The sequence below is a fragment of the Sinocyclocheilus anshuiensis genome, unplaced genomic scaffold (assembly GCF_001515605.1).
Source record: "Sinocyclocheilus anshuiensis isolate Anshui unplaced genomic scaffold, SAMN03320099.WGS_v1.1 scaffold890, whole genome shotgun sequence".
Lineage (NCBI taxonomy): Eukaryota > Metazoa > Chordata > Actinopteri > Cypriniformes > Cyprinidae > Sinocyclocheilus > Sinocyclocheilus anshuiensis.
The window spans coordinates 1,013,818-1,028,216 of NW_015537986.1; the positions used below are offsets into that span (position 1 = coordinate 1,013,818).

Below are 14,399 nucleotides of genomic sequence, written 5' to 3' on the forward strand. Positions count from 1 at the left end.
TGATTTGTCACAGTTTACTTTATTTTGCTATCCTCACTTACATAAATGAACTATAGTGTCCTGCACCCACTAGTAAAAAAAATATCAAAAATTATATCTGGTGTCTAAATAATTTTAGGTTTAACTGTGGATTAATTCTTGCTAAAACTACAAAGTAATTCAGTCAAGAGCAGTGAGTGATTTTCTTTCTTTCATTTTCTTGGATTAACATTAAGGACACACCAACAGAAGCTAGTAAATTAGGCGCGGTCACTTTAAGAGACCATTTCTGTAGTATACTCACTCAAAGTCTTTGATGGCAGCATTGCTTCATTAGCCGCTCTCGTCTCCGCCGGATAAGCAGACGTTTGTGCTCATCTGTCCCTGTAACATCCAGACAAGAGTCAAGTTACCTCTGAGATTTGTGTGCTCAAAACTACATTTACATTTTGAGGTAGTTGAGACAGCAGCTAGTAGCTAAATTAGGCGCGGTCACTTTAAGAGACAATGCAGCCATTATAATGATACACATCCGATTTCTTTCTCCACGGTTTACTTTCACTTAAGACATAACCGACAGTTTTTTCAAGGATACTCTCCAAGACAGGTATTTTGAGATAATTTTGTATGTATTTGTTGGTACAAGAGCAGGAAGAGGCAAATTCGGTGTTCAAGCCTCTCTGTGTGCGCCCTGTGCGCACAGAACACCGCGTGCGGGTGCTGAATTGAGCTGTTTCACATCTTTTTCTGTTTGCATGTTTAAACTGCGATTTGTATTTGTTCGTTCAGGTGTAGGAGGAAGCGAAGAAGAGCTCGGTTCGGTGTTGCTGTCTGTGAGACGCGGCTCTCTGCGTGCGCACCGAACACAGCGTGCGAGTACTCAGTTGAGTTTTTCTGCATCTTGTGTTTGAATGCTTAAAACTTTCAAGTTTGAATGCTTAAATTGGCAAGGCTTAAAACACGTGCAAATTATAAGCTTTCGTGACAATGCGCAGCAGAGGCCCGTCAGCTGTCCTGAGCGTCTTTTTAGGCTGGCCTCAGTCATTTGGTTGAGATCGCCGAGGGGGCCCCCTCAGCCGAGGGCCCCTGTAATCGTCACCACCTTTCACCCCACTAGCGAAGGAAGGAGATCTGTTTGATAGTGCCTCTACATGGTCTGAATCTGGCTTGTTCCTCCGCCATTTGCGATTTGATATCATTCTTCATCCGGCTACTGATGATCATAAGGATGATCTTACTTAAGTGGCAGATGAGGCTAATTGTACAGTGTTTTTTTACATTTGGTTGGATCCCCTTTCTTTGGGATGGTGACAACCAGGGACTTTGTCCATAGCATAGGAAACTCATCAGTGGCCCAAATTTTATTGCAAATCTTGTGCATGATATGGACTACGACTTCACCGATGCCTTTGATTAGTTCGCCTTCGAACTGCAGGCACATCGATACCAGGAACCTTCTGGGATTTGATCTTGGAGATAGCTGTTCTGATTTTGCTCTCAAGGAGGTTCATGCACATCTCTCTTGCAGTTTGGCCAGAGTTGCTCCAGAAAATCCTTATCTGCCTTGATAGGTGCCTTGTAGAGACCACTGCCATACCCATACATTTTATTATGTATATCAGCATCCTTGGTGAGAAGGTTGCCATTTTTGCTTCTGATGTTGACCTTTCATTCATTTAATTTTGAAATGACCTTTCATTCATTTTGACTCTTTTCTTGAGTATTTTGAGTTTTTGGAAGAGAGTATGCATGTCGTTCTTTCAGCTTGCTTCTTCTGCTTCACAACATTGTTGTTGAACCAGTCATCATGGCGTTTCACAACCTTTTTGTCTATGTTGGTTTTCAGCTGAGAGTATCGTTGTTTTAAATTTACGCCATCTGGGTTGTTGTTCTTCTTTTTGCCCACATCTCAGCATTCATCACCCAGCGCAAAGACTTCGCCAGTGATCCACAGAGCATTTTTATGTCTTCTAAAGCTGATTACCTCTTCAGCTGTTTTCTTTATCGTGCCCTTGATAATGCCGAGTGCATCATCCGAGCTGGATTCTTCTATCGTGTTGCCAAGCACCTAAAAACGGTTCTTGAGCTCAATCTCATAGCACTCTTTGTCTTCAGTATTATGCAGTCTTTCGATGTCCAACTTCTTGGTGTGTGTCATCTTTTTAACCTTAAACTGCATCCTGAAGTTGGCCATTATGAGATTGTGGTCATTGAGCATGTTTGGTACTATTGTGCTTGGGAAGCTGCATGCATTGGTGGTGCAGCTTCTTCATCTCTGACTGATCATGATGTAATCGATCATCTGTCACATTTTGTCACCCGGCGAACTCCAAGTCCATTTCTGTGACGGTTTGTGGCTGAACCAGCTTGTTGAGCCTACATAACTGTAGAAGGTGCTCACCTCTATCATTCATTGATCCATATCTGAAGCACCCCAAAACACCTTTCCATGTAAGATTGTCCGCACCGACCTGTGCATTGAAGTCCCACATTATGATCTTAATGTCCCTTCTTGGCACGTTATTGATGGTGTGTTGTAACGTCTTATAAAAGTCAAGTCAAGTCACCTTTATTTATATAGCGCTTTTAACAATACAGATTGTGTCAAAGAAGCTTTACAGTATAGGAAAATAGCGAGTCAATGCAAAAGGACAATAGTAAACACTCAATTTTCAGTTAAAGGCAGTTCATCATTGAATTCAGTGATGTCATCGTCCAGCTCAGTCCAGTTTAAATAGTATCTGTGCAATCAAGTCAACTATATCGTTGGAAATTAAGTGTCCACAACTAAGCAAGCCAGAGGCGACAGCGGCAAGGAACCAAAACTCCATCGGTGACAGAATGGAGAAAAAACCTTGGGCCAGAGGCAACAGCGGCAAGGAACCAAAACTCCATCGGTGACAGAATGGAGAAAAAAACCTTGAGAGAAACCAGGCTCAGTCGCGGGGCCAATTCTCCTCCGGCCAGATTAACCAGTAGGTTGATCCATGCTGCAGCAAAGTTAGATTGTGCAGAGGGCTCTTCTGGTTCTGTGGTCTTGTCCCGATGTCCGTCTAAGAGACAAGGTCTTCACTGGGGATCTGTCTCTGGGGCTCATCTAGTTGTCCTGGTCTCTGCTGAACAAACTAATATTAGCGTTGATGCCATTCTTCTTACGATGTCATGAGTACATCAGATGTTATTGGAAGTGTTCCCAGTTCTGGTTGACCTAATTAATGCAGCCTAACAATCCTTTAACGGATTTGAGTAATATAAATGTGTAAGTGTGTTATGTGTAAGCCAGGTTAAAGAGATGGGTCTTTAATCTAGATTTAAACTGACAGATTGTGTCTTCCTCCTGAACAGTGTTAGGTAGATTATTGTAGAATTTGGGCACTAAATAGGAAAAGGATCTGCCACCTGCAGTTGATTTTGATATTCTAGGTATTATCAAATTGCCAGAGTTTTGAGAGTGCAGCGGACGTGGAGGACTATAATACGATAAGAGCTTGCTCAAGTACTGAGGTGATAAACCATTCAGGGCTTCATAAGTAATTAGCAGGATTTTAAAATCTATGCGATGTTTAATAGGGAGCCAGTGCAGTGTTGACAGAACCGGGCTTATATGGTCATACTTCCTGGTTCTTGTAAGAACTCTAGCTGCTGCATTTTGGACCAGCTGGAGTTTGTTTATTAAGCGTGCAGAACAACCACCCAATAAAGCATTACAATAATCTAACCTTGAGGTCATGAACGCATGAATTAGCGATTCTGCATTTGACATTGAGAGCATAGGTCGCAATTTAGATACATTTTTGGGATTGAGAAATGCAGTACAGAAATGCAAAATAGCACACCTAGATTCCTAACTGATGACGAAAAATTGACAGAGCAGCCATCAAGTGTTAGACAGTGTTCTAGGTTATTACATGCGGAGGTTTAATTAACAGCTCTATTTTTTCAGAATTTAGCAGAAAGAAATTTCTTGTCATCCAGTTTTTTATATCGACTATGCATTCTGTTAGTTTTTCAAATTGGTATGTTTCGCCGGGTCGCAAAGAAATATAGAGCTGAGTGTCATCAGCATAACAGTGAAAGCTAAAACCGTGTTTCCTGATGATATCTCCCAAGGGTAACATGTAAAGCATGAAGAGTAACAGCCCTAGTACTGAGACTTGAGGTACTCCATACTGCACTTGTGATCGATGTGATACCTCTTCATTCACTGCTACGATTTGATGGCGGTCAGATAAGTATGATTTGAACCATGCTAATGCACTTCCACTAATGCCAACAAAGTTTTGTAGTCTATTCAAAAGAATGTTGTGGTCGACAGTGTCGAACGCAGCGCTAAGATCCAGTAGCACTAATAGAGAGATACAAACATGATCAGATGATAAGAGCAGGTCATTTGTAACTCTAATGAGAGCAGTTTCAGTACTATGATACAGTCTAAATCCTGACTGGAAATCCTCACAGATACCAGTTTTCTCTAAAAAGGAATATAATTGTGAGGATACTACCTTTTCTAGTATCTTTGACAGAAAAGGGAGATTCGAGATCGGTCTGTAATTAATTAATTTGTTGGGGTCTAGTTGTGTTTTTTTAACCACATTGAAGCATCAACGTTTTAAAAGCAGTACAGGAAAATCTGCTTACATTTGTATTTTATACTAGGATTATTCTTAGGTTGCAGATGGGATGGTACAATTTTATCTCTAATAGTATCGATCTTGGAGCTAAAGTAGTTCATAAAGTCATTACTGCTGTGCTGCTGACAAATGTTAATGCCTGTTGGTGTTTTATTTTTCATTAATTTAGCCACTGTATTGAATAAATACCTGGGGTTATGTTTGTTTTCTTCTAAAAGAGATGAAAAGTAATCAGATCTAGCAGTTTTTAATGCTTTTCTGTAGGATAGGGAACTTTGCCACCATGCAACACGAAATACCTCTAGTTTTGTTTTCCTCCAGCTGCGCTCCATTTTCCGGGCTGCTCTCTTTAGGGTGCGAGTGTGCTCATTATACCACGGTGTCAAACTGTTTTCCTTATTCTTCCTTAAGCGTAAAGGAGTAACCGTATCTAAAATGCTAGAAAAGAGAGAGTCCATAGTTTCTGTTACATAAATTCCATGTGACAGTATTGAATCTAGAGTATGATTTCGACAATGAGTAGGACCTGACACGTGTTGTCTAACCCCAACAGAGCTCAGAATGTCTAGAAATGCTGATCCCAGTGCATTTTTATCATTATCAACATGGATATTAAAATCACCAACAATTAAGACTTTATCTGCAGCTAGCACTAACTCAGATAGAAAATCAGCAAATTCTTTAATAAAGTCTGTATGGTGCCCTGGTGGCCTGTATACAGTAGCCAGTACATACATCACAGGGGATTTATCATTGACACTTGTTTCATTGGATAATGTTATATGAAGCACCATTACTTCAAACGAGTTATACTTGAAGCCTGCCCCCTGAGAAATACTGAAAATATTGGTATAAATTGAAGCAACACCTCCCCCTTTACCTTTTGGGCTCATGTTTATAACAGTAATCTTGTGGGGTAGACTCGTTTAAAATAATGTAATCATCTGGTTTTAGCCAGGTTTCTGTCAAACAGAGCACATCTAGGTTATGATCAGTGATCATATCATTTACAAAAAGTACTTTCGTAGGAAGGGACCAGAAATTCAATAAGTAGGGTGACCATACGGGACATTTTTACGGGACGCATCCTTGCCAGGATTTCTATATTGCCTAAAATATCCAGGTTTTGGCTGTTTGCACTGTGCAGATCGATCGTTGTATGACATTCACGAGAGCTATAGAGAGCAGAGCAGATGGTTCCTTATGCTTTCGAATCGCTCTCGCGGTACTTTGGTGTCATTCAATGATCGGTGCGCAGCGACTGAACCTTCAAGTCAAACGAACGAACAAACGTGTGCATATATGCATCGCTTTGATCGTTCTCTGTAGAGCTCACCTTCTCATGCGCCACGATTGGTCGATTATATACAATACCTGCATGTTATTGGTCAAACTACTTTGGATGTTTTAGGCAATATAAAATTCCTGGCCAGGACGTGTCCCGTATGAACGGCACATATGGCCACCCTATCAATAAGCCAAGCTTCATAATTTGTTTCTCTGTATTCTATACATTTTTTATTTGTTGAACATCAATTCAATTGTTACTCTTAAATTGGTTTGGACGTTTTTTTGTATCTAGTTCGGAGAACAGACACAGTCTCTATAGTGTGATATCTAGGTGAAAAAGTCTCTATGTGCTGAGAATTGACTGATTTCTGTGACGTGAGGCGGCTAGCAGACGGTCGGTTTAGCAGCGGCACCACCCCAGGAGGCATGAAGACCATCTCCTTTCAACAGGTCAGGTCTGCCCCAAAAACTCGTCCAATTGTCTATGAAACCTATGTTATTCTGCGGGCACCACTTAGACATCCAGCCATTGAGTGACGACAGTCTGCTATGTATCTCATCACCACGGTAAGCAGGGAGGGGACCAGAGCATATTACAGCATCTGACATCGTACTTGCAAGTTCACACACCTCTTTAAAGTTATTTTTAGTGATCTCCGACTGGTGAAGTCGAACATCATTAGCACCGGCGTGAATAACAATCTTACTGAATTTACGTTTAGCATTAGCCAGCACTTTTAAATTTGCCAAGATGTCAGGCGCTCTGGCACCCGGTAAACATTGGACTATGGTGGCTGGATGAAGAGCGGTGTTTTGACCCGCGACTACGCTGCCTCACAGTCACCCAGTCGCCCTGCTGCAGAGGCATTGTAACTGGAACCGAACAATGTACAGGACTCCCTGAGCTAGTCACATACAAAGCCGTATCTACAGCCCTCACATTCTTACTATCCTCAATTAAAGTTTGGATGTGTTTCTCTAATCCTGAAATCTTCTCTGTCAGCCTAACTATTTCCTTGCATTTATCACATGTGAATCCCTCGTTGCCGACAGAGAGAGATAAACTATACATGTGGCAAGTGGTGCAAACAACAATAGCAGGAGAAGTAGACATTACTCTCCGTGATTGATGAATGATTCTGACTTACCACTGTTGTTTGATGAACTCGTGAAAAAACAGAGCGAGAGAGAAAAGAAAATGTCTTTAAACAACAGAGAGTGATAGTAAGAAAGAGATTCAACAGAAAATTGAAGCTACACGGAGCTACAATCACAAACCACTCAGCAGCACCAAGTCATCCACAGCGTTGTTGCTATGGGTAGTAGTTGGTGCATATGCTTGGATAATAGTGATGCTATAATCCTGACCAATAAAGCCTTGTGCCTTGATTGGTTCTACATACCTCAGACAGACCACTAACGTCCCATCTGAACCACTTGATAAGTTGGTTGACAAGTAATTCAAGGCTTCCATTTTTCTAAAGTGTCCTTGAGTTCCATGTGCCGATTGACGCCAGATGTTTGGCAATGATTAGCCTTACCACATCTTTGTTCCTTCCCTGTAGCCGATTTTTGAAATAGGACCAAGGGTTCCCATAGACCTACGACAGTGTGCTTGTTTGTCCAGGCGACTGCCCAGCTGGTATCTCTATTTAGTTGTCTACTCATGGTTGTTTCTGGTGGGTTGTGTCACAAGGTGGTTCCACACCCCTTTCCTTGCTAGCTAGTTCTCTAGTATAGGTAACATCATTGACCTCATTGATAAGTTCGTCCGCTGTTTAGATATAAATATATTGAATATCGTGGTGAAAATATTGACATTTTCTAAAAATCTCAAAAAAAATATGGTTCTTTTTACACAGTTCTGTTTAGAACCATATTGTCCTGAACAACCCTTTTACCAAAATGTTTTTTTTTTGTGTGTTATGTATTATTACTTGGGTTTAAGAATAAACATGCCCAGTCACAAAAAAAAAAAAGAATAAAAATAAAAACAGTACTCCCCACATTCTTCTTTCGTGCACATAATAACACATATGCAAGTACAGAAGGAGCATATTGCTTTCATCTCTGCATCCCCTATAACAGTATATTCTTCAAAGGGAGAAATACTCCTTTACCATCATAGCAGTATTGCATCATTCTTGTGGGCACAGCTGCCCCTGAATCACTTCCTGCAAAGAGGACACAAATATCAACTCGTCTTAAAGGAAAAAAAACAAAGAAGAAGGGATCTCAACACCTTCTGATGTTTTTTGGCCGTAATGACCTTTCAGATATCCCTTCTTGTTTTCCCATGAGGTTGACGCCTTGTAGGGGGGCTCAAGCGGCAACACTTGCCTTCTGATCCTGCCAACAACTGGCGGCCAGCAATAGGATCAGAAGGGGGCTGAAGGATGCTGGCAATAGTGGGGGATGTAGCGCTCAAAAACTGCTGACTTAACTTTCACCTCCCTAAACTTTTGGATCACTGTCTTAATGCCGGTGCCAAAAAGCCTGGAAGGTGAGACCGGGCATCCAAGAGAAAAGATCTTTCTTCCTCTTTCAGCCCCGAGAGGTTAACCCAAAGATGCCACTCCATGGCCACCCGATCAGCAAGAGATCGGCCGATGGCACGGGCTGTTTGCTTGGTAGCCCAGAGGGCAAGATCAGTTGTACAGTTGAGCTGCAGTACTGCATCTGGATCTACACTCCCACTGCAGTCAGCGTCCTTCAGTAAATCGGCTTGGTTATGCCTGCAGCACTGCCATGGTGTGCAAGGCACCACCAGCCTGGCCCGCCGCCACATATGGTTTGCCCACTAGTTTTGATGTAAACTGGCAGGGCTTAGAGGGCAAAGCGGGAGCTTTCAAAGAGGACACCATGCCAGATGAAAGGTAACCTGCTAATGATTCCTCCATCCGGGGCATCCTCGTGTACCTGTGTCCCTCCAACCTCTTTACATTAGAACAATTGGATCTAAGGGGTGGAAAACATGAGCAGAAAATGGTTTCTCTCAGGATTTCAACACTACTTTGTGGTGCTCTGTGAGAAATGGAAGGCTCGCGGGAGGCCTGTGACTTGCCAGGAAATGGTCATCTATCTCTCCTGTTTCTCCACTGACCAATGCAGACTCAGTCTGGTGATGGTGTAGGCCATAACGTTCAGGATATCTCCTGATATGCAGGGGCTGGGAAGGAGGAAGCCTCACTCACAATGTCCATCTCAACTCCAGTCACATCTAGTTCCTCAGGACTAGAGCGGGCAAGCAACATGCTCTCCATCGGACCAGAAGAAACTGGCAAGCAGGCTTCTGAATTCAGTGTTAACGCCTTGGAACTGGCGAGAGAGGATTGGCAAAGTGAAGGACCTGTCCCAAGCTCCTCAGCCAGATCCACCTGTGATTCCAATGACTTTAGAAGAGGGTCCTGAGCTACGGGGTGTATTCGCCTAGCTCCCATCCCCCCTAAAGAGAGCCTGGAGGGAGAGGACCATTTTCACTGTGAAACCTCAAGGGCTGACCAAGGGTGCTCCGCTCCTAAACAAATGACGCAGAGATTGTGTGTGACATTAGGAGTGATATAATGATCCCACAGCAGCACATTTTCTAAACTTGTTCACTCATTTTACTTTTTCTTGTTAAAAAAAAAAGAACGGTAGTGTAGTTCAGAAGAACAGACGTCAGGTACACGTCGGATTTAGAATTTTTGGAAAGGGGCTCAAATCAGATGGCAAAAAATTAAATCTCTATAGCCCAATTTGGACGCTAATTGTTTCTCATGGAGACTTAAATGATTTTCAACATTTACAGGGGTTAGTCGGGTGTTTTTATTGCTGTCCGAATCCAGAATGCCTGTGTTTTTCTCCCACCACCTGTGTAAAATTCCACGCCAAATGACCTACTGTTTTTTGACAAACACCAGAGTCATGTGTTAATTTAATTGCCGTCTGAATCAACATCTCTGAGTTTACAAGAAGAAATCGATTCAAAATTCAATGTTTATATCCTTTTTGGCAACTGCCAAACACCATAGTTAACTGTTGCACTTCACTGTAATTTACATGCATATTAATTACTGAAAAAAAGTACTAAAATGCTGAAAGGTATTTACAAGGACAATATTTCATAACTGCTCCACCACAGTGAGTGGGAGCTGTTATGAACAAAAAGAAGAAAGAGAAGAAAAGCATTTTAACATTTGAAATGGGTCATTATTATGGCAGAAGCAGGTATGCAATACAGTTAATTTTTAAAAAAAAAAAGTTAAATTTTCTAAATATGTATTATATAGGCCTACAATTACATACATAAAAATTTAAACCATTTTTGTTTACCTTATTTCTGCTAATCTCCACATTTTTAATGACATCCATAATTTTGAGAGATAAAATGCAAGACAGAAAAACATTTCAACTATAGCACCTCTATTTTCCTATTTTAAACAGGAGATTTAAAGGGGGTCATGACATGATCAACAAAATTTCCCTTGATCTTTTGACATAGAAGAGGTCTTTGTATGCTTAATACACCGTGCAAGTTTCAAAACTTAAATGTCCTCATCAACAATAAAAAAGCATTTGTGTAATAATCTGAAGGAGTAGTTGTTTACAATAAGATTGCGATGCCAGGTAGACGATGTGCCGTTCCTGGCTGTGGAAAAACAACATGTTTGTATACGCTGCCGAAGGATCCTGACGTCAGAGAAAAATGGATTCAGTTTATTTTTAACAAACGCCCCAGTCACGTCAGTGCTAATTTACACATGTGTTCAGTACATTTCACCATTAACTGTTTTGAGAACAAATCGCAGTATGATGCTGGCTTTGCCAAAATACTTTTGCTAAAAGATCAGTCCATGCCAACTGTTCTGCACCCAACAACAGCAAACTGTAAGTAACGTATTTCATATAAAAACTATTTTTAAAATGATAATGGCAGTAATGACGGTAATGGATTTTATCCAATCATAAAAGTGGGTGGTCACACTGACCTCTTAAAGGGAAAACACCCCAAAACCGACTGTTTCAGTCAGAGGATGAGAAACGGTGGAAAAAGGTCATAAATCACTACATTTTCCAAAAAACTTTAGTAATATTATAATTAAACCTCAGGGAATATAATATAAAAAAAAAGCATGACCCCTTTAAATAATCCAATAATAAATAGGATTTTATTGAATATGAATTTATTCGTATTATACAAAGCATATAACATGTTTACAGCAGACAATCATGCAACTGGCCACATGAGCAGCGCATTCCCGGGTTCGTAGGATCACAGAACTTGCTTCTCCACTGTGAATAAATCACCATCTGAATCCATGAGTTTTATCACTGAGGTGCCATGTAAATTTATTTTTACTTATGTCTACTTGAGAGACAATTACCATCCGAATAGGGCTATAGACATTTTTTTGCTGAAATTGGTTAACTGTGTGAATAGACATTTAGCTCATTTTTTAACCATTTAATGTACTTTCTGAACAAACTGATTTACTTGGACTTACTCCAGTGCTTCATTATATAGGACAGTTCAGGAAAGTGTTGCATTATTGCCTCATCTTCATTGCCTCATAAATTAGTACAAGCTATTTATTATACAAGTAATGATAATGCCAAGTTTTTGATAATGCCAAATGCTTGTAGGTCTCAAAGATGACAAATAACTGTATGCTTCTTCTCCTCAGGTTTTCATGACCGTGAAGGCAAGCAGTACTGCCAGAAGTGTTTTCTGGCTCTCTTTGCTTCTCGTTGTCAGGGTTGTTCCCAGCCCATCATGGAGAATTACATCTCAGCTCTAAGTGCTCTGTGGCATCCACAATGCTTTGTTTGTAGGGTAAGTAGTTGCTGGATTCTGAGGTACAATGAATTTGATTGTGTTATACCATATGAAGGGTTGTGATGTTACTGTCAAGGCAGTCTTAAGCCACATGTTGCAATAGTGTACAACAAAACATTTTATAGCTCACTCAAACTTCTTTAGGAAGACCAGGGCTATTGCGTTTTACTCCAGTAAGTATTTCTTATGGTGGGTTTATTATAGAATTATTAACAAAAAGTTAATTTAAAAATTCTAATGAACATTTCCGCTGCTAGAAATACAGGGGGAAAAACTTACCCTGATATGACATTTATGAAGCATCTTCGTTAAAATCTTGTTGAAACCTACCTAAAATCTAGTTAAAATTTAGTTAAAATTAATTGCTCTTGCTTGAATCAGAGCATGATTGATGCCCAGAGCAGATTAGATGTTTGAACATACATATACCAACTGATAGTAAGCTAGCAACAAAATTAAGAAAAAAAAAAAAAAGGTATTTCTACTTTTTTTGTCCTCACAAGCTGCACACAAAAACAGACAAACAACTTTACCACCATAGTCCAATTCATGAATAAATGACTCTACTGAGTTGTTTCTTTTTTAGTGAATTCAAAATGTACGGCATAACCAATGCAGTCAGATTCATAAACAAATGATTCTTATGAACCAGGTCAATCTAATAAATCCTTGACTGAATAAACTTTGTCAGTGCAGTTAATAAATCAACATCTGACTTGATGAAATTAAGCTCCTAAACAAATTTTAAGGAGGAGCTTGCCCATCTGATCTTCCACTCATTACGTCACTGTGCCATCCTTCTGGTATTTGTCCATGAAATGTTTGATTCTTTGAAGATCTAACTATTTCTACTGACAAGTAGTTCTCTTGCCCTCCAGAGTCTCAGCAGTCACCTTCAGAGACTTATCCACAGCCATCCTGTTGTGGTGTCTCCTGTGTGTGACAATCTCAGCATTCTGATAGGTCTCCAAAATGCAATTCCAGAAGACATCTTTTCCCTTTCCCAGCTAGAATGCCTTATCTTTCCACAACCTCTAGTCGCCCCGCTATTCACATTCATCATCGTCGTCTTCTTTTCATTCCTTATTTAACACACCTGATTTAGATCAGCCGTTCAAGAGGAGAGAGCTCCATTAACTTAACTGAAATATATAACATTATATTAAATATTTGTATGTTAATTAAATATTAAATAATATCTCAATTTTACTCAAATAAAAGTCTTACCTAGACTAACAAATACTAAAATGCTTACATAGACATCTACATTCACTTCAGAATTTAGAGTAGAAATAAAAAAACAAGATAGTAGAGATTTTCTTATTTTGGTATTTTTGATGCAAAAACTTTGTAAGGAAACCTCTCAGAAAAATCACTATTTTCCCATTACTCTATGTAAGAGTCTCAGAAAGATGTTAAACTAAAACCAATATCATGAAAACCAGAACCAAACCAAACTAGAACCAATATCATGTTATTATCATGAGATATTCAGGATATGTTCAGCAAAAATTAGCAGCAGATAATTATTCAGTGTGATTTTTAGACTAATGATCAAGACTGATCATGAATCGCGTTCACACTTTCATCCAAAGTGATGGTTATTATAAAAACACATTACTAAATAGCGCAAGCTTATTTAGCAATATTAGATTGAAAGATCAGAAAAAGCCACATAAACCCACCCATAGACCCTCCCCTCAAAGAAATAAAGAAAGTAGTCAAAAGTGGACAAAAGAGACTAATTAAAACACCAGGTGTAAACGGGAGCATCTCTCCCTCGACTATCTATGATACTATCGATTAATACACATCTTATTATTATGTGTAGACAGGGCAATTAATTGGGCAGTCCTTATCCATATTGGCCTTACACACAGTGCTGAAAATGAGAAAATGTACCCCCAAATGTGAGATCAAAAAGACCCAATTTACATCAAATGGCCTACAGCCTTGTGTGCACTAGCATCCCTAAACCATATAGATAACATTAGTACCAAATGTTTTGAGCAGCATTTGGTCACGTGAACAAGAGACATATACACTGAACAAAATTATAAACGCAACACTTTTGTTTTTGCCCCCATTTTTCATGAGCTGAACTCAAAGATCAAGCAAAAACAAAAGTGTTGCGTTTATAGTTTTGTTCAGTGTACATTTAGTCATTTAGACGCTTTATTCCAAAGCGACTTACAAATGAAGACAATAGAAGCAATTAAAACCAACAAAAGAGCAATAATATATTTTATTTAGGCAGAAGTATAATTTCTCCTATTTTTGCCCAAAATTGAACTGAGTGCTAAACACATGGAATGTCTGTTTCACTTATACTGGACGCCAGAGGGTGCACACGTGCAGAAACTCCACATATGCCTCACAGAAGTAATAGAAATCATGGTGTTCCAGGAAATCCTTATTATGGGCAAAGGCATCCAGCTAGCACTGTGACTGAATAAAAAGAAGATATAAACGCTTTAACTGATCAAACACGAAGACAGTAAACACACAACACGACAATATATGGTGTTCTTCAAGCCACCTCTGGTATTTAATGTTCATAATATATTTAAGTATATTTATAATCGAATGCTAATCAACATAGATTTTATTATAGTATCCACCTTATTTTTCAACGTGGAAGTAAGCCATTTTCTGTGAATGTGCGAGACTTACGGTTCATT

The 14,399-nt window shown here is 39.8% G+C and overlaps 1 protein-coding gene across 3 annotated transcripts in view; it reads left to right on the forward strand.

Annotated features, from left to right (window-relative positions):
* LOC107674778 (transforming growth factor beta-1-induced transcript 1 protein) overlaps positions 1-14,399 on the forward strand; it is a 92,600-nt gene that overhangs the window by 54,551 nt on the left and 23,650 nt on the right. For all 3 annotated transcript variants that reach the window (XM_016468889.1, XM_016468898.1, XM_016468883.1), the window contains one exon: positions 11,567-11,715. In XM_016468889.1, the coding sequence (XP_016324375.1) occupies positions 11,567-11,715 (149 nt within the window). The remainder of the gene's footprint in view (positions 1-11,566; positions 11,716-14,399) is intronic.